Source organism: Leucoraja erinacea, chromosome 2 (assembly GCF_028641065.1).
Source record: "Leucoraja erinacea ecotype New England chromosome 2, Leri_hhj_1, whole genome shotgun sequence".
Taxonomy (NCBI): domain Eukaryota; kingdom Metazoa; phylum Chordata; class Chondrichthyes; order Rajiformes; family Rajidae; genus Leucoraja; species Leucoraja erinaceus.
In genome coordinates, this window is record NC_073378.1 from 39467100 (window position 1) to 39492252 (window position 25153).

Here is a 25153-nt window from a genome sequence, read left to right on the forward strand (position 1 = left end):
AGATCTTGCTACCTTGGTTCCGTATTTGACCTTGAAAAGCTTCATACCGCATCCAATGTCATCACAACAACAAATTAGCTCTACCTCTGCAGCATTCACCAAGTCTGCCCATGCTTCTGCTTGTCTGAAACCCCCATCCATGGTTTGTTACCATCAGAGTAATTGAGTCAGATAGAACAGAAACATGCCCTTCGGCCCAACTTATCCATGCATTCAATAGAGGGCCGGGGTAAGTGATGTGGAAGCTTGGCAATGAGTCAAGAGTGTTTTATTGTCATACTAGACCAAGTGAGACCAAGAACAGACTTTTAGTAATATAGATGTCCCGGATGGGACAATGACATTCTTACTTCCTGCAGCACAACAGAATATATGAACATAATACATTACAGGGGAAGAGAAAATAAAAAATTGCTCAATAAATAACAAATATAGTGCAATAATAATAGTATTTTGCAGTTCAGAGCTCAGAGCTTATTCATTGTTGTGTTTAATAGCCTGATGGCTGTAGGGAAGAAGCTGTTCCTGAACCTGGACATTACAGTTTTCAGGTTCCTGTACCTTCTTCCTGATGACAATGGTGAAATGAGTGCCAGGATGGTGTGGTCTTTGATGATTTTGGCTGCCTTTTTGAGGCAGCGACTACGATAGATCCCTTCGATGATAGGGAGGTCAAAGCTGGTGATGGACTGGGCAGTGGTCATAACGTTTTGTCGTCTTTTCCGCTCCTGGATGTTCAAGTTGCCGAACCAGGCCACGATGAAACCAGTCAGAATGCTCGCTACCGTGCACCTGTAGAAGTTTAGGAGAATCCTCTTCGACATGCCAAATCTCCGTAATCTTCACAGGAAGTAGAGGCGTTGATGTGCCTTCTTTATAATTGCATCGGTGTGCTGGGTCCAGGAAAGATCTTTGGAAATATGCACGCCCAGGAATTTGAAGTTTTTGACCTTCTCCACCCTCGTCCCATTGATGTGAACAGGATTGTGGGTCCTCATCCTTCCCCTACCAAAGTCCACAATCAATTCCTTGGTCTTACTGATGTTGAGAGCCAGGTTGTTGTGCTGGCATCATTTGGTCAGTCGGTCGATCTATACTCTGACTCTTCCCCATCTGTGATTTGTCCAACACCAGTGGTGTCATCAGCGAACTTGATATGGAGTTTGCACCATGTCCAGCTATGCAGTCATGGGTATAGAGTGAGTAAAGCAGGGGGCTGAGCATGCAGCCTTGAGGTGCTCCCGTACTCATTGTTACTGAGGATGAAGTGTTTCCACCAATTCAAACAGACTGTGGTCTGTGGATGAGGAAGTCGAGGATCCAATTGCAGAGGGATGTGCAGAAACCCAGTTCCGTGAGCTTGGTAACCAGCTTGGAATGTAGGGCTCGGGCAGATATCCTGGACCGCACAGTGATAGCAGGCATTTGTGGGAATTAGCAGTGGCTGTGTGATGTACTGACAAAATGGCAAGTGTTGGCATTTTGTTGGATGTGATGCAGATGCTTACACCCCCTCCCTTTGCTTGGCTGCACAACTCTCCCCAAGCTAGAGATTGCAATATAGTAACAAATTCAACATCCAGTTGCCGCCTTTCATCCTCATACCATGTCTCTGGACTCAAAAGATGTGAGCAACCAAACTAAGCCAGGAGCAGACAGCACACATTCAACAGGAGGTGGTGAGAGAATCTGGGTCGGTCAGTGTCACCACATGGAAGCAGCCACTGTCAGAGTCTAGTGGTGGCCCACACTCACCGCTCCAGTCGTGATGTTTCCTTGAGCCCTGCACATCCAACAGAGGCCCAGGAGCCGTTGGTGAGGGAGGAGCGACATCCGTGCGGTAGGTTCAAAAACCCACCGCGGGGCTTGTTTCAACAGAGGCCCAGGAACCGTTGGTGAGGGAGGAGGAACCAAAATCTGCAACGTTCCATTCGCAGAGCACACTTCAAATTAAGTGGGTTTGAGGAAGCCGATGATTGGTCGAACGGACTAGAGGAAGCAGATGATTGGCTTGTATCCCGGGTAAGGCTTTGTATTGTATCCAGGAAAAGGGGGGGAGAATGAGGGCCAGGGCTGTTTACTGTTCTGGATGTCAGATGTGGGAGGTCATGGAATCTGATAGCCCTCAGGACGTCCACATCTACGCAAAGTGCGTCGAGATGGGGCTCCTAAGAGATCGTGTTAGGTACCTGGAGCAGCAGCTCGATGACCTCTGCCTGGTCAGGGAGAGTGAGGAGGTCATAGAGAGGAGTTACTGAGAGGTGGACACTCCAAGACCACAGGAGACAGACAACTGGGTCACAGTTAGGAAGGGCAATGGGCAGTGGCAGGGACTAGTGAGTAACCCGGTGGCTGTATACCTTGAAAATAAGTACTCATGTTTGAGTACAGTTGGGGGAGACAGCCTACCTGGGGGTAGCGACAGCGGCCGGGCCTCTGGCACAAAGACCGGTCCTGTAGCTCAGAAGGGTAAGGAAAAGAAGAGGAGGGCTATTGTAATAGGGGAACTCTATAGTCAGGGGGTCGGATAGGCGATTCTGTGGACGCAGACAGGAGACCCGGATGGTAGTTTGCCTCCCTGGTGCCAGGGTCAGGGATGTGTCTGAACGTGTCCAAGAAATCCTGAAATGGGAGGGAGAGGAGCCTGAGGTTGTGGTACATATAGGTACCAACGAAATAGGTAGAAAAAGAGAAGAGGTCCTGAAAGGAGAATTTAAGGAGTTAGGTAGAGAGTTAAGGAGAAGGATCGCAAAGGTAACAATCTCAAGATTACTGCCTGTGCCACGCGGCAGTGAGAGTAGGAATGGAGCGAGGTGGAGGATAAACGCGTGGCTGAGAGACTGGTGCAGTGGGTATGGATTCAAGTTTCTGGATCATTGGGACCTCTTTTGGGGAAGGTGTGACCTGTACAGAAAGGATGGGTTGCACTTGAACCCGAGGGGGACCAATATCCTGGCGGGGAGATTTGCAAAGGCTACTGGGGAGACTTTAAACTAGAACGGTTGGGGGGAGGGACTCAAATAGGGAAAGCTAGCAGTCAGTGTGTGAGGCAGGAGGCAGAGAAGGGTAGCACTCTGACCCAAAATGTAGGGGAGAAAGAAGAAAAAGATAATAAACAGAGAATAAGAGGGGGTGGGTTTCTTAAATGTGTATATTTTAATGCTAGGAGCATTGTAAGAAAGGTGGATGAGCTTAGAGCCTGGATTGACACCTGGAAATATGATGTTGTGGCGATCAGTGAAACATGGTTGCAGGAGGGCTGTGATTGGAAACTAAATATTCCAGGATTTCATTGCTTCAGGTGTGATAGAATTGGAGGGGCAAGAGGTGAAATTTTAAGAGTACAGAATCTTTATGTCCCTGTTCGGTTGAAAGGAAATAGTAAAAATTGGAAAGAGCCATGGTTTTCAAGGGAAATTGGACACGGTTCGGAAAAAGAGAGAGATCTACAATAATTATAGGTAGCATGGAGTAAATGAGGTGCTTGAGGAGTATAAAGAATGTAAAAAGAATCTTAAGAAAGAAATTAGAAAAGCTAAAAGATATGAGGTGGCAAGTAGGTGAAAGTAAATCCAAAGGGTTTCTACAGCTCTATTAATGGCAAAAGGATAACGAGGGATTAAATTGGTCCATTAGAGAATCAGAGTTGGACAGCTATCTGCAGAGCCAAAAGAGATGGGGGAGATATTGAACAATTTATTTTCTTCGGTATTCACCAAGGAGAATAGAAACATAGAAACATAGAAACATAGAAATTAGGTGCAGGAGTAGGCCATTCGGCCCTTCGAGCCTGCACCGCCATTTAATATGATCATGGCTGATCATCCAACTCAGTATCCCGTACCTGCCTTTTCTCCATACCCTCTGATCCCCTTGGCCACAAGGGCCACATCTAACTCCCTCTTAAATATAGCCAATGAACTGGCCTCAACTACCCTCTGTGGCAGAGAGTTCCAGAGATTCACCACTCTCTGTGTGAAAAAAGTTCTCCTCATCTCGGTTTTAAAGGATTTCCCCCTTATCCTTAAGCTGTGACCCCTTGTCCTGGACTTCCCCAACATCGGAAACAATCTTCCTGCATCTAGCCTGTCCAACCCCTTAAGAATTTTGTAAGTTTCTATAAGATCCCCTCTCAATCTCCTAAACTCTAGAGAGTATAAACCAAGTCTATCCAGTCTTTCTTCATAAGACAGTCCTGACATCCCAGGAATCAGTCTGGTGAACCTTCTCTGCACTCCCTCTATGGCAATAATGTCCTTCCTCAGATTTGGAGACCAAAACTGCACGCAATACTCCAGGTGTGGTCTCACCAAGACCCTATACAACTGCAGTAGAACCTCCCTGCTCCTATACTCAAATCCTCTTGCTATGAATGATATTGAATTATGTGAGGTAAGGGAAACAAGTAGAGTAGCTATGGAAACTATGTCGTTCAAAGAAAAGGAAGTACTGACACTTTTGAAAAATATAAAAGTGGATAAGTCTCCAGGTCCGGACAGGATATTCCCTAGGACATTGAGGGAAGTTAGTGTAGAAATATCAGGGGCTATGACAGAAATATTTCAAATGTCATTAGAAACGGGAATAGTGCCAGAGGATCGGCGTACTGCGCATGTTGTTCCATTGTTTAAAAAGGGTTCTAAGAGTAAACCTAGCAATTATAGACCAGTTAGTTTGACGTCAGTGGTGGGCAAATTAATGGAAAGGATACTTAGAGATAATATATATAAGCATCTGGATAAACAGGGTCCGATTAGGAACAGTCAACATGGATTTGTGCCTGGAAGGTCATGTTTGACTAATCTTCTTGAATTTTTTTAAGAGGTTACTCGGGAAATTGATGAGTGTAAAGCAGTGGATGTTGTATATATGGACTTCAGTAAGGCCTTTGACAAGGTTCCTCATGGAAGGTTGGTTAAGAAGGTTCAATTCAATTCAATTCAATTCAATTCAATTCAATTCAATTCAATTCAACTTTAATGTCATCGCACAAATACAAGTATCAGTACAACGAAATGCAGTTTTGCGTCAGTCCGTAGTAGTTGTACATAAAGAGAAAAAAAAAACAAGAAAAAAATAGAAAGAGAGAAGATACAGAATAATCAGGAAATACAGAATGATTAAACAAAGGGGGACGGAGGGACCAGAGAAATCTATCGTCGGGACTCCGAGTTCAGCAGTGTGATTGTGTTGTTATAGAAGCTTTTCCTCATCCTGCTGGTACGTGACCTGAGGCTCCTGTACCGCCTCCCTGATGGGAGGAGGGCAAACAGTCCATGGTTAGGGTGTGAGGGGTCTTTGATGATCTTCCCAGCCCATCTCAGACACCGTTTTCGGTGGAGGGCATCCATGGCAGGGAGTGGGGCACCGATGATGTGCTGCGCGGTTTTCACCACCCGTTGTAGTGCTTTCCTGTCCGCAGCAGTGCAGCTGCTGTACCATACCGTGAAGCAGGTGGTTAGGATACTCTCTATGGTACAGCGGTAAAAGTTGGTCAGGATCTGGGGGGACAGGTGGGCTTTCTTGAGCCTCCTAAGGAAGTAAAGGCGCTGCTGTGCCTTTTTGATCAGCTTGGAGGTGTTGAGGGACCAGGACAAGTCCTCCGAGATATGCACTCCGAGGAATTTATAGCTGGAGACGCGCTCCACCTCAGTCCCGTTGATATGGATGGCGGTATGACTGCCTCCTCTGGTCTGCCTGAAGTCGACAATAATCTCCTTCGTCTTTTTGGAGTTGAGGATGAGGTTATTGTTGGCACACCAGGTGGTCAGGTGCTGGATCTCATCCCTGTAGGCTGACTCATCGTTGTCGCTGATCAGTCCTACTACCGTGGTATCGTCAGCAAACTTAATAATGGCGTTGGATCCGTACTTTGGGATGCAGTCGTGGGTGAAGAGGGAGTAGAGGATAGGGCTGAGCACACAGCCCTGTGGCACTCCGGTGTTCAGTGTTATAGTGGAGGAGGTGAGGTTATTGACCCTAACAGACTGTGGTCTGTTAGTGAGGAAGTCCAATGTCCAGTTGCAGAGGGAGGTGGAGATGCCAAGTCCACTGAGTTTGGTGATCAAGCTGGCTGGGATGACGGTGTTAAAGGCAGAGCTGAAATCAATGAACAGCAGCCTGATGTAGGAGTTGTTGTAGTCCAGGTGGGTCAGGGCAGAGTGTAGGGCCGCCGATATGGCGTCCTCTGTAGACCTGTTGGTCCGGTAGGCAAACTGATGGGGGTCCAGTGAGGGGGGGAGGCTGGCTTTGAGGTGAGCCAAGATCAGCCGCTCAAAGCACTTTGCAATGACAGGGGTGAGTTCCACTGGGCGGAAATCGTTGAGACTCCCTGTAGCTGACTGTTTGGGCACTGGCACAATGGTTGATGTCTTGAGGCAAGTGGGGACAACACCCTGGGCCAGTGAGAGATTGAAAATGTCGGCGAGGACTGGGGATAGTTGTCCAGCACATGCCCTAAGCACCCGGCCAGGGATGCCATCGGGGCCGGCAGCTTTGCGCTCATTCACCTTGCTCAGTGCATCTTGTACAGCAGAGGTGGAGAGGCTGAGAGGTTGTTCATTCGGGGGTGGAGCAACTTTAATGGCTGGGGTTTTGTTGTCTCGGTCAAAGCGAGCATAGAAGTGGTTTAGCTCATCAGGCAGGGTGTCGTTGTCTGGGGGAGGGGTGTTAACTTTCTGATAATCGGCAAGGGATTTGATTCCTTGCCACATGCGCCTGGGGTCAGAGTTGTTGTGGAAATGCTCCTCAATCCGCCGTTTATGATTTAGTTTAGCAGTCCTAATTCCCATTTTCAGATTGGCCCTGGATGAGCTGTATCCCTCAGCGTCGCCAGATCTGAAAGCGGCATCGCGAGCCTTCAGTAGGAGTCTGACCTCCCTGCTCATCCACGGCTTCTGGTTAGGGAAAGGTTGGGAAAGGTTTCAATGGTTGGGTATTATTGGTGGAGTAGCAAGATGGATTCAACAGTGGCTGAATGGGAGATGCCAGAGAGTAATGGTGGATGGCTGTTTGTCAGGTTGGAGGCCAGTGACTAGTGGGGGTGCCACAGGGATCTGTGTTGGGTCCACTGTTGTTTGTCATGTACATCAATGATCTGGATGATGGTGTGGTAAATTGGATTAGTAAGTATGCAGATGATACTAAGATAGGTGGTGTTTTGGATAATGAAGTAGATTTTCAAAGTCCACAGAGAGATTGAGGCCATTTGGAAGAGTGGGCTGAAAGATGGCAGATGGAGTTTAATGCTGATAAGTGTGAGGTGCTGCATCTTGACAGGACAAATCAAAATAGGACGTAAATGGTAGTGAATTGAGAAATGCAGTTGAACAGAGGGATCTAGGAATAACTGTGCACAGTTCCCTGAAGGTGCAATCTCATGTAGATAGGGTGGTAAAGAAAGCTTTTGGTGTGCTGGCCTTTATAAATCAGAGCATTGAGTACAGAAGTTGGGATGTAATGTTAAAATTGTACAAGGCATTGGTGAGGCCAATTCTGGAGTATGGTGTACAATTTTGGTTGCCTAATTATAGGAAGGATGTCAACAAAACAGAGAGAGTACAGAGGAGATTTACTAGAATGTTGCCTGGGTTTCCGCAACTAAGTTACAGAGAAAGGTTGAACAAGTTAGGACTTTATTCTTTGGAGCGCAGAAGGTTAAGGGGGGACGATAGAGTTCTTTAAAATGATGAGAGGGATAAACAGAGTTGACGTGGACAAGCTTTTCCCACTGAGAGTAGGGAAGATTCAAACAAGAGGACATGACGAGAATTAAGGGACAGAAGTTTAGGGGTAACATGAGGGGGAGCTTCGTTACTCAGAGAGTGGTAGCTGTGTGGAATGAGCTTCCAGTGGAGGTGGTGGAGGCAGGTTCGATTTTATCATTTAGAAATAAATTGGATAGTTATCTGGACGGGAAAGGAATGGAGGGTTATGGTCTGAGTGCAGGTAGATGGGACTAGGGGAAAATAAGTATACGGCACGGACTAGAAGGGCCGAGATGGCCTGTTTCCGTGCTGGAATTGTTATATGGTTATATGGTTATATGGAATGGCTGTTCCGCTGGCCTCAGCCCATCCAATGCCAGGCCTCAGAGGACAGGCGATCCACATTGCCGCTGTGGCTCACTGCACATAGATATTCGGCCATGAGATCACTACGGAAGGAATGTGAAAACGCACACCACCAGATTTAGGAAACGCACACCACCAGATTTAGGAACTGTTTCTTCCCAGCTGCTATTGGGCAACTGAACCATCCTACCACAACCAGAGAGCAGTGCTGAACTACCTCCTTGTTGCCCCTCGGACTATCCTTGACCGTACTTTGATGGGTTTGTCTTGCACTAAACGTTAGTCCCTTATCACGTATCTATACCATGTAAATGGATTGATTGTAATGATGTATTGTCTTTCTACTTACTGGGTATCACACAACAAAAAGCTTTTCATTGTACCCCAGTATACGTGACAATAAACTAAACTGAACTGAACTGAGTGCCAGTGGAGGCTGAGCCACTGGTTCCTCGTACAGCTGAGTGCAACTATGGAGAGGGTTGAGGCCTGTATTGCATCTCTGCATTCATTATGTCACAATGATACCTGTTATCACCAGTACCACTTCACTGATTCTTTTGTTTCTGGGAACACATTGCTGGGTGCCCAACAAGGTACTGATGATTTAAAGAGACTGCACAAATGACAATCATTGTTGCTATTGGAGGAAAATCCTTTGGTATCTCAAGATTCTGAATCTATCCCACAATTGGCAAAGTTGACTGAACGTAATAAAAATTTAAAGACATTTCTGAAAGCTAACTTTGAATACTGATTTTACCTCAAAGTATATCAAGATCGTAACTAAGAAATGGCTGAATTCACACCACGGACTCAAGCTTGTTTTCTTTTCTCTCCATGGATTCCAAATAGCCTGTGTGAAATACAGCAGAATAGATGGCTTTGTAGGCCGATTCAGTGACCATAACATTTAATATTATGTTGCAGCAACACAGAGAAGACAGAGCATTCATTGTTTCAAATACTTGTAGAACAGCATGAAAAGCCTGACATTTGGCAAACGTACATAAGGCTTTGAGTGTGTCATTATGCGGAATACTTTGTATACCAGAAGTCTATCAAATTCCCTGGCGGACCGATGACAAGTGTGCATGAAAACGAACAATTTTATCTCCTCCCCCCCCCCCCCCCACCCCCTTGCACGTTTTAATTATTGTTTAAACACAGTAATACCGTCTGGTTGCCTGCGTAACGCACACAAGCTCCCTGCGTCAAAACACCAGATAATCTGTTATCTGTTTAAACTGAAGATGGACACAAAAAGTTGGAGTAACTCAGCGGAACAGGCAGCATCTCTGGAGAGAAGGAATGGGTGACGTTTTGGGTCGAGACCTTTCTTCACACCTGAAGACTGAGTGTGAAGGGTCATGACAGGTAACCCCACCCATTCCTTCTCTCCAGAGATGCTGCCTGTCCCACTGAGTCACTCCAGCATTTTCTGTACATCTTTGGTGTGAGTTGTCTCATTTCATCGGCTGAGACCATTCAGGTCTGAAGAATGGTCTTGACCCGAAACATCACCCATTCCTTCTCTCTCAGTGGTGGGCAGAGGGACCAGTCTGTCCCACACCTCTGCTCCACCCAGCACTGCCGACACACAGCCCGTCACAGAGTGGCCGCATGGGGAAGAGTGGGGGCTGGCCCGAGGGATGCGCTCCTTCGGCTGCTTACAACTTTGTGCTCAGGTTCAGAGTGCCCAGTCTCCTATGGCTTGTGTGGGAAAATGACCCCCACCCTCCCATCTCCATCGGCTGGTGATGTGATGAACGCGGGGACTGGACCAATCGCTAACAAACAAACTACATACGTATATACATATAGCCCTCGCTCAGTGGACGTCAGGAAAGGCTTGGGAGTATTGATAAGTTTTTAGTCTTGATTTAAAAGAGTCGATGGAGGGGGCAGTTCTGATGGGAAGGGGATGCTGTTCCACAGTCTAGGAGCTGCAACCGCAAAGGCGCAAACGCCCCTAAGTTTATGCCAAGACCATGGGTTTACCCCCTTCAATCACGGAAGGAGGGTCTCAACCCAAAGTGTCACCTATCCATTTTCTCCAGAGATGCTGCCTGACCCACTGAGTTGCGTGGGTATTTTATGTCTATTTTTTGGAATTTGATACAGTCTGGTGACTGACTATTGTAACATGTAGTAGTAAACTTGCAGTGTAGCTGCTGCTGGCGCCAATGATGGCTGCCACGGTGTATTGGTCCTTTATATGTGTTTGTTCGTTGTCGTCTGTGAAAACCCTACAAAGATTACTTTCATGAGAGAGTACTCATAAACATTGGACATACAGTACCTCCAAACATCATTCCGGATTTCTCTCACTCGCTGGATTATTTGCACATACTCGTCGGCGGGGCTGTGGCTGCGTTCAAGGTCTTCAAACGGAGGGGGAACCATGGGAAATGCTCTGGAGCACTCACCGGATTCCGGCAACGAGGATCACGCACACCACTCCCGAACATATTCCTGGCAAATGTACGTTCTCTCAAGGACAAAGTGGACGAACTGCAACTCCTGTGCCGGATAAACACGGACTTCTCTTGAGCCGCTGCCCAGTGCTTCACCGAGACCTTGTTGTGTGAGTCAACCCCAGACAGCGCGCTGCAACTGGCTGGCTAACAACTTCACAGAGCGGCCTATGAAGTGGAGGCAGCGGGGAAATCAGGAGGCGGTGGAATATGCTTCTATACCAACTAGGGCAGGTGCAGCGACATCACGGTACTGTCAAATTTCTGTTCTCCCAACCTAGAATCCTTCTTTATAAACTACAAACCCTTCTACTCTCCAAGGGAATTTAACTCCTTTATTCTCACTGGAGTTTACATTCCCCCCCAAGCCTGCATACGTGAGGAGCAAATGCAACTCGCTGACCAGGTAATGAGGGTAGAGAGTGACTTCCCGGACTCCATGGTCATTGTTTTGGGGGACTTTAACAAAGCTAACCTCAGTCGTGACCTTCCCAAGTACAGAGTTCAGGTTACCTGCCCCACCAGCGGGGAGAGAACACTCGATCACTGTTATACAGCAATCAAGAACGCATATCGCTCTGTTCCCCGGGCTGGTCTGGGTCTCTCTGATCATTATGTAGTTCACCTTATTCCGGCCTACAGGCAGAAACAAAAATTGGCTATATGGTCAGAACAACGAAAAGGTGGACAAGCGAGGGCATTGAGAACCTACAATCCTGCTTTGACTGCATGGATTGGAATGTGTTCAGGGAAGCAACCACAAGCCTTGATGAATATACAGACACTGTTTCATCATATGTCAGCTTTTGTGAGGACAATTGCATTCCAACTAAGGCCCGGACATGGTTCAACAACAACAAGCCCTGGTTTACTGCAGAACTCAGACAGCTCCGACGGTCTAAAGAGGAGGCCTACAGGAGCGGGGATGCAGACCTCTACAGGCAGGCCAAGTACAATCTGAGAAGAGGAATCGGAGCTGCCAAGGAAAGGTACTCTGAGAAGTTCAGGAGCAAGTTCTCAGCTAGTGACTCTTCTTCAGTTTGGAAGGGCTTGCAAGAAATTACCAGCTACAAGAGGAAAGCCCCCCACTTTATGGACAATCGTCAGCTGACCAACAACCTGAATGAGTTCTACTGCAGATTTGACAAGCAGAAACGTAACCTTGGTACCCTCTCCCCCCTCCTCCCCAACAAACACAGCCAGACCCCAGTCTGCAAAGAATGGACCCTTCTGCACCCATCGTTCCCCCTTCACCACTTCACACCTACTTAAAGACATTTTCAACCAGACCCTGTACCCAAAAATACAAGGATTACAGGTCTCAATGACTACAGGCCTGTTGCACTGATCTCTGTAGTCATGAAGTCCCTTGAAAGGCTTGTGCTGGCCAAGCTGAAAAATATCACAAACCCTCTACAGTTTGCATATCAGGCCAATAAATCTGTGAATGACGCAGTCAACCTGGGCCTGCACTTCATCCTACAGCACCTAGACCACCAGGGGACCTGTACGAGGATTTTGTTTGTTGATTTTAGCTCTGCATTCATTGTGCCAGAGGTACGACACTCCAAACTTTCCGAGTTGACCCGGCCTGAACCCCTATGCTGGTGGATCATCAGCTTCCTGACAGACAGGAAGCAGCATGTGAGGTTGGGAAAACACATCTCGGACCCGCAAACCCTCAGCATAGGATCACCGCAAGGCTGCGTACTCTCCCCTCTCCTCTACTCTCTCTACACCAACAACTGCACCTCCACAGACTCCTCTGTCAAGCTTCTCAAGTTTGCGGATGACACAACCCGGATTGGACTGATCCAGGATGGGGAGGAATCTGCCTACAGACATGAAGTGTCACAGCTGGCATCATAAAAACATAGAAACATAGAAAATAGGCGCAGGAGGAGGCCATTCGGCCCATCGAGCCAGCACCGCCATTCATCGTGGTCATGGCTGATCGTCCCCAATCAATAACCCGTGCCTGCCTTCTCCCCATATCCCTTGATTCCATTAGCCCCTAGAGCTCTATCTAACTCTCTCTTAAATCCATCCAGAGATTTGACCTCCACTGCCCTCTGTGGCTGGGGATTCCACAAATTAACAACTCTCTGGGTGAAAACGTTTTTTTCTCACCTCAGTTTTAAATGTCCTTCCCTTTATTCTAAGACTGTGGCCCCTGGTTCTGGACTCACTAAACATTGGGAACATTTTTCCTGCATCTAGCTTGTCCAGTCCTTTTATAATGTTATATGTTTCTATAAGATACCCCCTCACCTTCTTAACTCCAGTGAATGCAAGCCTAGTCCTTTCCATCTTTCCTCATATGACAGTCTCGCCATCTCCAGGGATCAATCTCTTCATCCTTGTGCCATCGCAACAACCTGGCGCTCAATGCTCTTAAGACAGTGGAATTGATTGTAGACTTTAGGAGAACTCTCCCTCCCCTCACCTCACTCACCATCGACAACACCACAGTCACATCTGTGGAGTCCTTTAAGTACCTGGGAACCATCTTCTCCAAGGACCTTAAGTGGGGGGCTACCATCGACTTCACAGTCAAAAAGGCACAACAGAGGATATACTTCCTCCGGCAGCTGAGGATGCACAATCTGCCACAGGCAATGATGGTCCAATTCTAGATGGCCATTGTAGAGTCTGTCTCACCTTCTCCATCATGGTCTGCTTTGGCTCAGCCACCAAGCACGACACCCGGAGGCTGCAGCGAATCGTCCGATCAGCAGAGAAGGTTATTGGCTGCAACCTTCCCTCCATTGATGAACTGTACACTGCAAGGGCCAGGAAGCGAGCGGGTAAGATCATCACTGACCCCTCTCACCCTGGCTACAAACTCTTTGAATCACTTCCCTCTGGAAGGCGAATCCGGACTGTCAAAGCTGCCACCCAGACCTAAAAACTTTGGGCCAAATGGCCCATTTCCATGCTGTATGACTGAGTCTATGACTAATTTATATTCAGTAAGTTTTCAAACAACAATAAGGTGATTTTTTTAAATTCCTTTTGCTCTGGTATTTTATTTAATTCACATGTTTAATCAATAATGTTTTATATTAATGTTTAATGCTTTATTTACCATTCTTAACTGTCACTTTATGTCATGTTGTCACTTGTGGGCAGAGCACCAAGGCAGATACCTTGTATGTGAATACTTGGCCCATAAACTTATTCATTCATTCAATTCATTCAACAGATATCTTTGATTGAAAAAGCAAATACCACTAGGATACTTGCACCATTCACATCAGCCCTTCGCCTCTGTCAGCACATTTGTGTTTTGCACAAAATTCCAGCTGCTTTTCCCACAAGTAGTAGCTCTACTCAATAACCAAAAATCTGTAGCCTCCTTTTGCTCTGGTATTTTATTTAATTCACATGTTTAATCAATAATGTTTTATATTAATGTTTAATGCTTTATTTACCATTCTTAACTGTCACTTTATGTCATGTTGTCACTTGTGTGCGGAGCACCAAGGCAGATACCTTGTATGTGAATACTTGGCCAAACTTAAACTTATTCATTCATTCATTCAACAGATATCTTTGATTGAAAAAGCAAATATCACTAGGATACTTGCACCATTCACATCAGTGTTGCATATCTCATTGCTATTGCTAAATTGGTTCATGGTCACGCTTCTTCAATTTATCTTTAGAATGTGGGTCTTAATTGACAGTTACATTTGTTGGTCCCCAAGTTCGCCTCTGTCAGCACAGTAAAAGGTTTGTTTGATTTTGCACAAAATGAAAGTCCAGCATCCGGCGATTTTTTTTTGCAACTGTCGGCATCATTGACTGACATACCAGGTCACCGAAAAAGTTGCGGCATGATGACGTGTGACGACGTATTGACACGCGGTGTCTCCTCAAGTGTCGCAACATTTTTTTTGTCGCCGCTGGATTTTGAAATGTTCGAAATCTTTCGCCGACCTGATATGTCAGTCAATGACGCTGGCAGTTGCCGAAGAAATCACCAAGTGGGACAGGTCCTTTAAGGCATTGGATAGGAATCTAAGAGCAGAGTTCTTTGTTCAAAGGGTGTCGAGCTTATGCATCATTTATTTTCAATGTTTCAAAATTTTATCCGTACTGTAACTAAATAACGTTTTCATACAAATTTCAAACAAAAGGTTAAAACAAATTAAATTAAAATCATAGTTGTACTATCATAGTAGAAGACCATTCAGTAATATGTCATAAATAATGTAACTTTAGGTCTCATTCTTCTTTATCTCAGAGTAAACAATCAAGTGTCTGATGTCAATTAAACAATTTTTCCTCTTTTACAGAGGATTTATCTTGTGCCCATGATAACTTGAAGATATACAGTGGGATTAAAGCAAGCAGATATCATGTTGCTACTCTTTGTGGATCCGCCATCCCTGGTCCAATCAGTACCTACGGCCCAATGCTATTGGTCTTCAGTACAGACTATATTGAGACGCAAACTGGATTTGTGGCCAACTATCATTTAGCCCGTAAGTAGTCAACCATGGAATCTCAATTTGTCAATTGTGCAAAATTCTTGCATTATTTTATTATTTTTAGGAAGTTAATTTATCTTTTATTAATCTGCAAATGCTATTTGACAACTGCAACCAAAAGAATGGGACCATGCTTGCATCTTTGTGTTTCTAAAAGAACCAGCCATGGAACCAGGGTGTGTTTCGCCCTCAGATTTGTCTGACCTATCCCCACGAGAAAGCATCTTCACTACATACCTGAAGTTGACGTTAAAACCAGTTAGTGCATGGGGATGACACTTGTGTGTCCACTGTTATTTGTCATCTATGTTAGTGATTTGGATGACAACGTAGTTAATGCGATTAGTATATTTATAAATGACACCTATATTGGTGATATTGTGGACAGTACAGAAGGCTATCGACAACACTTAAAAGGCATTTGGATATGTACATGGATGGGGAAGGTTTAGAGGGATATGGATCAAATCCAGGCTGGTGCGACTAATGTACATTGGGTACCTTGGTCAGCATGGACATGATAGGCCAAAGAGCCTGTATCTGTGATGTATGACTATGATTCCACAAAATCATATAAAATCACAGATAAAAGGAATGTTCACAGCCTTTTCCCCCCAGGGTACAGGATTCCAAAATTAGACAGCATAGGTCTAAGATGAGAGGAGCAAGATTTAAAAGAGACCCGAGAGGCAACTTCTTCATTTAGATGGTGGTGCTTATCTGGAAACAGCTGCCAAAGGAAGCTGTAGAGGTGAATACAATGGTGGCGTTTAAAAGATATTTAGACAGCTGTGTGGATATGAAAGGTTTAGAGGGAAATGGGCCAAACACAGGCAGATGAGATTAGCTCAGTTATAAAACCTGGTCAGCATGGATGAGTTGGGCTGAGGGACCTATTTCCATGCCGTATGACTCAATGATATAGTCATCAAGTATATTGTCATATGCACAAGTATAGCGAGGTATAGATACAATGAACATCTTGACAGGCTCTAATTCTATTGTTTATAATACAGATTAAATTATCTACCTCGCTCAGAAAATAGTTTTGGCTTGATTTTGTTATAGGTGGTTAGGTTTTGCCCAATTACCATATTTGGAGTCACCAAAACAAAACTGAATCGAGAGCGCCTCACTTTAAGCAATGCTATTTCAAACTGTTCAAAACTGATTTGCTTGTTCACAGACCCCAACTGCAGGCTCAATTATGTGTTGCCAGATGGCGAGTGAATCAGTGCTCTTAGAGAACTCTTTCCAATTTAACTGTACTATCTGCTCTAAGGGTGAGTGGACATTAGAAAGGGAGAGAGAGGAAATAGTTGAGGGGAAGGGAAACAGAAGTGGAAAAAGGACTGAAAAGGGTTAAATGGTGCAGTGAAAAAAAGAAAATGCTATCTTCAATAGGTAAGGCAGCATCAGTAGTAAAATAAACTTTATTTTTTCCAGTGGACTTGCATTCAAAAGTGTGTTCTGTTCACTTTAGTTTATTGTCACGTATGCAGTAAAAAGCTTTTGTGATTAGGGATAAGGAGGTACCCATGGCATAATTGGTATTTTCTGTGATCTTGGTCAGTGCTGTTCTTCTGCAAAGGGGCACAACTTGAAATCAGTATTGAAGGTGTTGCATATCAGAACCATGTCCCAGTGAAAATCACTTAACTGCCTTTCTGGGTTCTCGATTTCCTGCACAACACACTCCCTCAATTCCTGTGACAGAACACAGATTGTGCATTGAGAGCATTTTATCTAATTTCTTGCAGTGTCTATGATGTCATCATGTGCGCAAAATTATGATAGGAAATGCCCAGTCCATTTTAAAATGGGTAGAAATTGGGTGAAAGACGTTGAAAATATATGATTTTCACATAAAAAGAAAGGCATATTGTTTTTCTTCTAATTCAAAGTTTTGTGTTGTGTGCATTGCTGCTGTTAATTTTATTCAAGGGCATGCTGAAAAATCAATAAACCATTAAAAAATAATGGCACTATGGGAAAACAAAGTGGCTTATGGTTTCTTCGCAGTTAGATACAACATATGTTGTATCTAAACAACATACAACATTCCTCAAAGAGGAACGCCTTTGTTAGTACATTTTTTGTATTATGCTTGGTTCATTGAGCTAGAGATGCAATTTCAATTCATAATATTAGAGGCTGTTCACTAATCCTCACAATAGAAGTGCTCTGTCATCAGAAGACCCCAATATCGGCACCTAAAGAAAATGATAGATGGTAATTTCATTCTGTGCAACTTTACTTCAAGTTGCACAGAATTAAATTACCATCTATCATTTTTGTGAAAGCTTCTGTCAGTATTTCTGTAATATAAAACTAACTGACTCATTTGAACATTAAAAAGAACTAAATGTGAAGACCAGCCTTAACTTTTAGAAGTATGTTGTGGTTGTTTTGCATTCATTGACCTACAGAGAAAAGACCATATCTATTTATGATACAGTTCAATTCTATTTAAAATCAAAATACTTATCAGCCCAAGTATGTAAGTCTTTCAGGGGATGGTTAGCTTATAACGAGACACGTGTTGTTAAACAAAGTGATCTATATTAAGTTGAACAAAGAACAGCTCTGTCTTGCACACCGCTCTCTCCCATCTGGACAGCCAGAAGGGGGGCTACGTGAGGATGCTGTTCATAGGCTACAGTTCAGCCTTCAACATGATAGTCCCCACCAGACTGGCCAGGAAGCTAATAGAATTGGGGCTCAACACCTCCCTGTGTGCCTGGGTCCTGGACTTTCTCACCGCCAGGCCCCAGGTAGTCAAGATGGGAGGGAATACATTGAAATCCCTCACCCTGAGCACAGGATCGCCCCAGGGTTGCGTCCTCAGCCCCCTATTGTACTCCCTGTACACACATGACTGTGTGGCTAGGTTCAGCTCCAACTCAATAATTAAGTTTGCTGATGACACCGTGGTGGTGGGCCTGATCTCAGACAATGATGAGAAGGCCTACCGGGAGGAGGTGGCTGATCTAGCACTCTGGTGCCAGGATAACAGCCTCCTCTTGAACATCAAAAAAACGAAGGAGCTGATCATGGACTTTAGGAGGGCACATCATCCAAGGACGTACACTCCATTGAGGATAAATGGGGATCCTGTGGATAGGGTGAACTGTTTTAAATATCTGGGAGTCCACATCTCCAAGGATATGACATGGGCATCACACGCCTCAGCACTCGTGACTAAGGCAAGGCAGCGCCCTTACCACCTCAGGCAATTGAGGAAATTCAGAGTGTCTCCGAGGATCCTCCAGTGCTTCTACGCAACAGATCTTGTCCGGGAACATTACCATCTGGTTTGGGAATTGCTCTGCCAAGGACAAGAAGGCTCTGCAGAGAGTAGTGCGTTCGGCCGAACGCACTATGGGAACTTCACTTGCTCCCCTGCAGGAACTATACATCAGGAGGTGCAACTCCAGAGCCAACAATATCATGAGAGACCCCTTCCACCCCTGCAACGGACTGTTCCAGCTGCTACAGTCAGGCAAACACCTCCGTTGCCATGCGGTGAGAACAGAGAGGTTGAGAAGTAGTTTCTTCCCAGAGGCCATTCGGACTGTAAATGCCTATCTCACCAGGGACTAACTCTACTGAACGTTTTTCCTTCCATTATTTATTATGTAAAGGTATATGTGTGTTATGATTGTGTTTATAGGTTGTTTGTCTTTTTGCACAAAAGTCCGCGAGCATTGCCACTTTCATTTCACTGCACATCTCGTATGTGTATGTGACAAATAAACTTGACTTGACTTGACTTGAGCTCACATGCGACTGGAGAGGGTTCTCCCAAAGCTTTATATATATCACTGGGCACACGTGACGACTTCTTCCCGCCAAACCTAGTCACATGACCATGCCAGCCCTAGGGCCGAGGGTTCTCCCAATAAGTGGCCTAACCACCGGGTGGCGCCACAAACTAATATCTCATGTCAGACTAAAATAGGAAGAAACAAAGAAGAGAAGTAACACCATAGACCTTCAGTTGATCCATTCTTTCACCTTAAATACTGTATATTCCCCATTCTTCATTGGTTGACAGCCAAGGATAATGACACAATTATATTCAGGCAGGATAATACATTATGGAATAAGACCTGAGTAAAAAAGTAAGAACTCAGTGGATCGGGTGGTATCTGTGGAGGAATAGGACAGATTACATTTTGGGTCGGCATTTCAGAGTCTGAAGAAGGGTCCTGACTTCGTTTTTTCCCTCGGGATTCCAGCATCTGCAATTTACTGTGTGTCCAAAGAATAAGACCTCACCACTTTACATTGATTTTATATGTGCTGTGGACTATATTCCCTCTTAATAAACAATGAAAAATAAATCTCTTTATGATCCTGACATACTGTAATTATCATCACACATTGTATACTTGATGCAATGTAAATATGACAGTTTGTTGTTTATGGAATCAATACATATAAGAATATTGGTTGAGAAATATATATTTCCAAGGCAGAAAGAGCACAAGGCCTTTACAATTCATTCTGAATCGATGTAGTATGCTATCAAAGCACATAATTAATATTACTAAAATTAATATTAATGCCTCATACAGTGCACTATTCAAATGTATAACTGGAATATTTTGTATTCAACTTAAGCTTTTAGAAATATTTAGCATCTGCGTGCAGAATGTAACTTCTCTGTCACTGGATTCTATTTTATTGTATCCACGGGGAAGTTTATCATTCCCAGAAATGCTGGCTGCATTAGTCTAAAATGTTAAACTAGTAAATAAACATCACCACCTGTGGATTGGGCCTGTTTTACGCACTGCAGTCTACCCCCTTTCATATTTGCCAGAGGCAACATAAATCTTTCCATTTAGCCATCTCACAGTATATTGTGCCAAACGTTTCAATTCCAGCATCAGCATTATTTTCCCCAACCACAAAGACTGAATTTCCTGTTACAAGCAATTACCATGCCTGACGCTTACCTGAGCTATGGAAGTTGCACCAGTCTTAGAAAATGCATTGAGTTTATCAAATTCAGATTCAGATTCAGATTCAGATTCAATTTTAATTGTCATTGTCAGTGTACAGTACAGAGACAACGAAATGCATTTAGCATCTCCCTGGAAGAGCGACATAGCAAACGATTTGAATAAATAATAATAAGTGTCCGGGGGGGGGGGTGGTGATTGGCAGTCACCGAGGTACATTGTTGAGTAGAGTGACAGCCGCCGGAAAGAAGCTGTTCCTCGACCTGCTGGTTCGGCAACGGAGAGACCTGTAGCGCCTCCCGGATGGTAGGAGGGTAAACAGTCCATGGTTGGGGTGAGAGCAGTCCTTGGCGATGCTGAGCGCCCTCCGCAGACAGCGCTTGCTTTGGACAGACTCAATGGAGGGGAGCGAGGAACCGGTGATGCGTTCGGCAATTTTCACCACCCTCTGCAATGCCTTCCGGTCGGAGACAGAGCAGTTGCCATACCATACTGTGATGCTGTTGGTAAGGATGCTCTCGATGGTGCAGTGGTAGAAGTTCACCAGGATCTGAGGAGACAGATGGACCTTCTTCAGTCTCCTCAGGAAGAAGAGACGCTGATGAGCCTTCTTGATCAGAGTAGAGGTATTGTGGGTCCAAGAGAGGTCATCGGAGATGTTGACTCCCAGGAACCTGAAGCTAGAAACACGTTCCACCTCTGTCCCGTTAATGTGGATGGGGGTGTGCGTGCCGCTTCTGGACTTCCTGAAGTCTACAATGAGCTCCTTGGTCTTCTTGGAGTTAAGGGCCAGGTTGTTGTCAGCGCACCATGCTGCTAAGTGCTGGACCTCCTCCCTGTAGGCCAGCTCATCGTTGTTGCTGATGAGGCCAATCAACGTTGTATCATCTGCATACTTGATGATGGTGTTAGTACCATGTACAGGTGTGCAGTCATAGGTGAAGAGGGAGTAGAGGAGGGGGCTCAGCACACAGCCCTGTGGAACGCCGGTGTTCAGGGTGAGGGTTGAAGAGGTGTGCTTGTCTAACCTCACAGACTGGGGTCTGTTGGTTAGAAAGTCCAGTATCCAGTTGCGGAGGGAGGGGTCGATGCCCAGGTTACCGAGTTTGGTGATCAGTTTTGATGGTATAATGGTGTTGAATGCTGAGCTGTAATCGATGAACAGCATTCTTACGTAAGTGTCTCTGTTGTCGAGGTGGGAGAGGGCGGAGTGAAGTGCCGTTGAGATGGCATCCTCCGTACTCCTGTTCTTGCGGTAGGCAAACTGATAGGAATCCAGTGTGGGGGGTAGGCAGCTTTTGAGGTGTGCCAGGACCAGCCTCTCGAAGCACTTGGTGATGATGGGGGTAAGTGCAACTGGGCGGAAGTCGTTGAGGCTTGCCGCAGTGGAGTGTTTTGGCACTGGCACGATGGAGGTGGTTTAAGGCAAGTGGGGACAACTGCTTGGGCAAGTGACAGGTTGAAGATGTCAGTCCAGACGTCTGTCAGCTGCGCAGCACAGGCACTGAGCACGCGCCCGGGGATGCCGTCAGGGCCAGCAGCTTTACGTGCATTAGTCCTACTCAGTGCCACGTATACGTCGTAGGGGGTGAGTGTGAGGGGTTGGTGATCGGCAGGTAGCACAGCCTTGATGGCTGTCTCTAGATTGTCCCTGTCGAAGCGGCCATAGAAGTGATTAAGCTCCTCAAGGAAGGAGGCGTCGCTGGATGTGGGGGTGATGTTGGAGGGTCCGTAGTCCGTGATGGCCTGGATGCCTTGCCACATGCATCATTGCCATGTGCATGACTATGGTGAGGTGAAGATACAATAAAAAACATCTTGCTTGTGACAGCATCAAGGCACATACACTCAGACAATGTAACACTCAGCCACTCAGCTAATGAAAATAAATTGCACATAATTCACACAATTCTAAATTAAATACTTCCGTTGACATAGTCCGTTGACATGGTCACATATTCTGACTGATCCAAAAGTTTATTGTGTACAGGATCCAAGGCAAGAAGGTAGATTAGATCAAAGTTGTCTTAGCAATAAGGGGTGGAGCATGTTTTTGTGATTGGGAGCCAGTGCATGGTCCCCATATGCCTAAAAACATCGGAAATAGTGCCAGTTCCGAAGCAGACAGCCATAACCTGCCTCAACGACTGCAGGCCAGTTGCACTAACACCAATAATCATGAGGTGCTTGGAGAGATTGGTCCTTATGCACATCAAGGCCGCTCTCCCATCAACCCTGGATCCACACCAATAGGCGTACAGAGCAAACAGTTCAATAGATGATGCCATTGCCACTGCCCTCCATACTGTACTGCTGCACCTAGAACAATGAGGAGCATATGTATGACTGCTATTTGTGGATTACAGCTCTGCATTCAACACAATCATACCCAGTAGACTGGCCTCCAAGCTTTCCAATCTAGGCTTCGAACACAACATCTGCCTTTGGATTAAGGACTTCCTAACCTACCGGTCGCAGTCAGTCAGGATGGGATCCCACTCTGACACATAGCACACGAGCTCCACAAGTAGAGGAGCCCCCTCCTCTACTCCCTCTATACCTATGACTGCATAGCGACCCACAGCATGAACACCATCATTAAATTTGCAGATGACACGACAGTGGTGGGGCTGATCACTGTGGGCGATGAGTCAGCTTACAGGGAGGAGGTACAGAGGTACATAATGCTATTTGTAGGTAGTCAAAGTCGAAGGTAAAGCTCGTAGAGGAAAAAAAAGGTAAAGGGGCTGTCCCACTGCGGCGACCTAATCTGTGAATTTAGAAGAATTTGCCCTTGACTCAAACTCGTAGCATGGTCGACAGCTGGTCCTAGGAGATCCTATGAGGTCACTGGAACACTCCTTCATGTTCGAAGGAAGTTCTTGCTAGGTTGCAGAACATTTTTCATCATGTTGAAAATTTTTCCGCAAGTAAAAATGGGTCGGCATGGTTCTTTTTAACTTGCAGTGCAGTGGAGTGGGGTCGCTATTTAATTACAGGCAGTCGAGGGCAGCCGTAGGCAATCTCCTTGGCTGACTGGGCATTTTAATTGGCTCATTGTAGCAATGTTACAAAATTTTGAGATTTTAAAAATTAGGTCTGCAATTTATCCCATCAGATAAAGCATAAAAAGACGTTTAATTTGACACCTAATTCACTTTCATATCTTCAGTATTAAAAAATGTTATCGCCATTTTCATACTCGGAAATTAGCATCTTGTTCCCTATTGCTTTTCCATTGAGCACTCAAAAGCTGTGATCAAGGACAGTCAAAAGCCCATAACTTTTTTAAGAATTAAGAGAAATGAAAGACATTTTCAGTTATTATAGATTGAAGCATTCTGAAACAAATATGAAACAATCTTACTTGGATGACGTGAAATTAAAGCATATAATTAGTTAGTTACCCAATTGTAGCTAATTACAAAATTCAATTACTAGATCTAAACATTTATCCATTTCTTAAGAAAAGGTTAACATTTTTAAATAGCCTAAGTGTCCAAATAACATTCACACAAGAATTCACAATATAACATGATTTTTAAAACTCATTGTCATAAATTTATAGGACAAATGGAAGGAATTTAGTGTTTAATTCCCGTAAATTAATGGCCATTTAAATCATCTTGCGAGTGAGATTTTGTGGAACCCATTTGTTTGGGACGTTGTGGTTGCAGTGAATTTGAACCCCATATTGGCAGGAAAAATACTGCCGGTTCGTATATTTACATAATCACATTTTCGCAACGTGAAATTTTGATTAAAGGCATCCTAAGAAGCACGTTTATATGTAAAAATAAACGGCGTAGAATGCTTTGTCCCCTATGTGAGATCCATCCCATTGTCGGCGTTCACGGTTTTAGAAGACAATTTTAATTTTACTCTTGCTATTAAATTATCCAACGCTAATTTTAATAAACTTAATAAAACGGCAGTCGGACCGATTTTTCTCTAGCAACTAAACAGCCTGACAAAATCGATTTGAATAGGCTGGAGAAAAACGGCATTTTAAACCCGCCCCCCTCTCAAAGGCGCCAAAGTCACACACACAGCCAGTGACAGAACTGCAGCGCCGCTGAAGGTAAGTTTTGTAACATATCTACTCATTGGAGTTTTCAGGACAAAGGAAAACCGACCGGTAGGTTAAATGCCCGCTAAACTTTATTAAACGTTGCCTGACTTCTTAAAAGTGTCTCCACTCCTTCTCCCCCCTTCTACCCCACCTTCTCCCCCCCTGCACTCTGTAAAGGACTTACCGTACACTGTGCAGTCATCTTTTACCTTCCTCTTCATCGTGGGTGTGAATTTCAGACAGCGCTCCCCTGCTTTCCCTGGCCCCCGCCTTTGTGTGTGTGCGTGTGCGTGTGTGTGTGCGTGTGTGTGTGTGTGTGTGTGTGTGTGTGTGTGTGTGTGTGTGTGTGTGTGTGTGTGTGTGTGTGTGTGTGTGTGTGTGTGTGTGTCGATCCAGCTCGCAGTTTCATCGCTGATGGTCGATCCCGCTCGAGGTTTTCCAGGCGAGTGCCCTCGAGCTTGAAGGTCGAAGACACTCTTCTGAACTCGCGGATTCGGTCGCCGCAGCGGGACAGCCCCTTAAGTAAACCGACTGGTAATGTTAAATGCCCACTAAACTTTATTAAACGTTGTCTGGCTTCTTAAAAGTGCCTCCACTCCTTCTCCCCCCTTCTCTCTCCTTCTCCCCCCTTCTCTCTCCTTCTCTCTCCCCCCCTTCTCTGCCCTCTCTTTCCCCCTCTCTCCCTTCTCGCTCCTTCTCTCCCCCCCCTCTCCCACTCTCCGCGCTCTCTAAAGGACTTACCAAACTGTGTCAGCCGTCTTTTACCTTCCTGTTCATCGTGGGTGTGAATTTCAGACAGCGCTCCCCTGCATTTCTGGCCCCCGCCTTTGCGATGAGTTTGTGTGTGTGTGTGTGTGTGTGCAGACGGTCGATCCAGCTCATGGTTTCATTGCTGATAATCGATCCACCTTGAGGCTTTTCAGGCGAATGCCCTCGAGCTTACAGATAGTCACTGAAAAGTCGTGTCAGTGGGACAGGCCCTTTAGAATACCTGAAAGAAGTAGTATAGGGAGATAATGTGGTGAGGAAGACATACAGGATCAGTCAATTTAGTTTATTGTCATTT

The 25153-nt window shown here is 45.2% G+C and overlaps 1 protein-coding gene across 1 annotated transcript in view; it reads left to right on the forward strand.

Moving 5' to 3' along the window:
- cubn (cubilin (intrinsic factor-cobalamin receptor)) overlaps positions 1-25153 on the forward strand; it is a 239566-nt gene that overhangs the window by 205565 nt on the left and 8848 nt on the right. Inside the window, 1 exon segment of the mRNA XM_055649570.1 lies at positions 14851-15039. Coding sequence (XP_055505545.1) covers positions 14851-15039 — 189 coding nt within the window.